Source organism: Salvelinus sp. IW2-2015, linkage group LG11 (assembly GCF_002910315.2).
Source record: "Salvelinus sp. IW2-2015 linkage group LG11, ASM291031v2, whole genome shotgun sequence".
In the NCBI taxonomy this organism is placed as follows: Eukaryota; Metazoa; Chordata; class Actinopteri; order Salmoniformes; family Salmonidae; genus Salvelinus; species Salvelinus sp. IW2-2015.
Window position 1 is genome coordinate 24,404,044 of NC_036851.1, and position 2,828 is coordinate 24,406,871.

At 51.2% G+C, this 2,828-nt stretch overlaps 1 protein-coding gene across 2 annotated transcripts in view; it reads right to left on the bottom strand.

Moving 5' to 3' along the window:
• The window catches only part of camta1b (calmodulin binding transcription activator 1b), a 28,336-nt gene that overhangs the window by 9,861 nt on the left and 15,647 nt on the right, over positions 1–2,828 (bottom strand). For both annotated transcript variants that reach the window (XM_023996500.2, XM_023996501.2), the window contains exons 7-14: positions 2,670–2,748; positions 2,306–2,573; positions 1,742–2,220; positions 1,491–1,651; positions 1,114–1,366; positions 621–692; positions 369–389; positions 111–256 (exon numbers count right to left, since the gene is read on the bottom strand). In XM_023996500.2, the coding sequence (XP_023852268.1) occupies positions 111–256; positions 369–389; positions 621–692; positions 1,114–1,366; positions 1,491–1,651; positions 1,742–2,220; positions 2,306–2,573; positions 2,670–2,748 (1,479 nt within the window). The remainder of the gene's footprint in view (positions 1–110; positions 257–368; positions 390–620; positions 693–1,113; positions 1,367–1,490; positions 1,652–1,741; positions 2,221–2,305; positions 2,574–2,669; positions 2,749–2,828) is intronic.

The window sequence follows — 2,828 nt, forward strand, 5'->3', positions numbered from 1 at the left end:
TTGATAATGACCTATGTGCACCTTATTGTGATGTTGTATTGATAATGACCTATGTGCACCTTATTGTGATGTTGTATTGATAATGACCTATGTGCGTGCCATGTGTGTACCTGAGAGAGTGTCTGTAGCTGCGGTAGTATTGCTGGATCAGTACTGCTGCTCGCCGGCTCTGCTGGAACTTCCTCTGTTCGTGGAAACTGCGGAAGCGGCTCTGGATCAAAATGGCTGCCAGCGTCATCCTCTTATAAAGTGCATACTGATAGAGATATTACATTAGACTGGTCAGGGAAATAGTACAAACTTAATGTACATTCAAACAATGTGTTATAGAATAAAGACAGAGAGATTGAGAGAGAGTGCCACACTACCTTCAAGGCTATCCATGACAGCTTGAGAGAGATGGAGAGAGGGAGAAAGAAAGAGAGAGAGTATGAAGGACATATTGTGGACACATCCAGTCATAGTGAACCAGACTAGACATAGAGTAGAAGGTATGTCAGCTGCTGTGTTCTAGCTGTCCTGACTAATGACTGAGCTGACTGATGCTGATTGGTCATTGGTTTCAGTAGCAGGGCTGATATGTTCTTCTGATTGATCTGGGATTGAGAGTCTTACTGTACCTGTTTGTATTTCTTATAGCAGCGCTGGACCACTGCTACGGTCTCTTTACGTTGCTCCTGGATTGGCCGGCCCTAGAGGAAGGAGGGAGGGAAGGGTGAGTTGGCATGGCAACCACAGGGGAGAGACCAGGAGTGGGCATGCGAGCCACAGATGGTTGACCCCAAACTTCACAACACTGGATTCTAGATCATACAGTTGTTGCAGTGTATCCTTATGAGGGAGAGAGAGAGAGAGAGAATGCAGTGCAGTTGTTTTTTCTATCCAGGCCATGCTCTGCTTAAACTCCCCATGCAGGGTCAATCACACACACCCAGACAATACTACTCCAGACATCCACCCATTCACCCTTCAACCTGTGGAGCCAGGGACCTGGCAGGGAGAACTTTTAACCCAGAATAAAGTCTTCTTCTACTTGACCCTTCTGTTGTATTTTGTAGTGCTTTGAGTGATTTTTGTGTATGACGGCTTTACAAACAGAGTTATTATCAATACCTTGTACTTTCTGAGGGTGTGGTGGGCGTGTCTTGCAGCCTCGTACAGTTCTCTTTGCTCCGCCTCTGTCAGTGTGAGGTGGGCAGGGTTGGTGTCTGGGCCCTCTCCACTGAGTGATGCATGCAGGAAGGAGCTCCAGTCGGCCGGGGAGGGCAGGCCTTGCGGAGCCAGGGGACTTTCCTGATCCTCAGGCCCAGTCAGAGGGCTTGGTATGGGGCTTGGGGTGGGCATCTGGGGCCTGGAGTATAGAAACCTGAAGGAAAATCACCAGAAGCAGTATGAGGGAGAGTGCAGGCAGTAATATACACTACATCGATACAATACCACAGTATCATATAGAGATAGGAGATATAGAGATAGGAGCTTTCTGGACTCACCGCTCCACGTCACCAATGTAACTAGCCAACCAGCTGACATCACCGCTGACCCCAACGGTCTCCGGTGGCGACATCTCAGTCTCCGTGGCAACAAAACCCTCCTGTTTGATCCTGTCAGGAGTCGCTTCCATGATGTGTTCTGCCAGCATCATCATGTTCATCTGCAACACACACCCAAATAAGTGCTTGCATGAAGTAAAAGTAGGGGCTTGAGTGGAGTTATTGGTCAAACTAGCCTAAGCTCCTCCTACCTGCAGGTCTTCACTGTTCTCCTGATAGGTCAGCAGTTCTGGCTCCTCCCCCCTGGCGGATACGCCCCTCTGACGCAGATGATTGGCCAGTCTCTCCTTTCCCAGAATCCTCCTGGCCAAACTCCGCCTCCCAAGAGCCTGCCGCAAGCTATACCTACTACCACCCCCTGACCCCCCTAACCTGGCCTGCAGAGGTGGGCTGGGGAAGTGGGGATTTGGGGTGTTAGAGCTGGGTCTGGGGGGGTGAGTGTTTAGGGGGCTGAGGTTGGGTAGTTGAGAGCGTGGGGGGTTGACTGGCTGTTGCTGGGCCTCAGGATTGAGTTTGAGTCTCTTGGCTGGTGGAAGGTCTCCCTGGTTGTCTGGTGGCCCCCGGTGTTGGCCCTGCAACTGGGGTTGGCCCTGATGAGCCCAGCTCTGACTCTGGCTCTGGCTGTGGTTCTGGGTGCTCTGCTGTGGTTCTGTCCTGGTTCTCCTTAGGTCTGGAGAGACAGAGCATGATATCACACATGAAACTGCGGCCCTCAGGGTTAAATACCCCAATGTAACCAAGGTGACCTCTCTCACCTGGGTTAGAGCTGGGTGCGGGGCTTTCCCTATGTCCACTGGGCTCCAATTCGCTGCTCCACCTGTCCATCCAGGTGTCAGTGGGCGGACTCTGAGTAGGAGGAGTCTGTTGAAGCTGCTCCAGTAGCTCGGCCAAGCGAGTGTGTCCCCGTGAGCGTGCAATACTGAGTGGCAGGCGGCCCAGCGAATCAGGGATGGCCAAAGCTCTGGGGTCCCACTGGTACAGAACCAGCGCTGCTTCTGTATGACCCAGAGCACAGGCCCACATCTACCGGGCGGAGACAAAACACGTCATATACACACAGCATTAAATAAATATAGACAGAACATACATTCACATTACATCACAAACACAATCTCTTACCAGTGGGGTGCAGGAGAAGTGGTCGACATTGAGCGGGTCCACCTCTAATTCCAGATCTATGCTGTCTGCATGCTTAGTGCTGAGGAACAGAGGAACACGTTTAGAACCATATCTTAATGTACCTGTGTGTGTGTGTGTGTGTGTGTGTGTGTGTGTGTG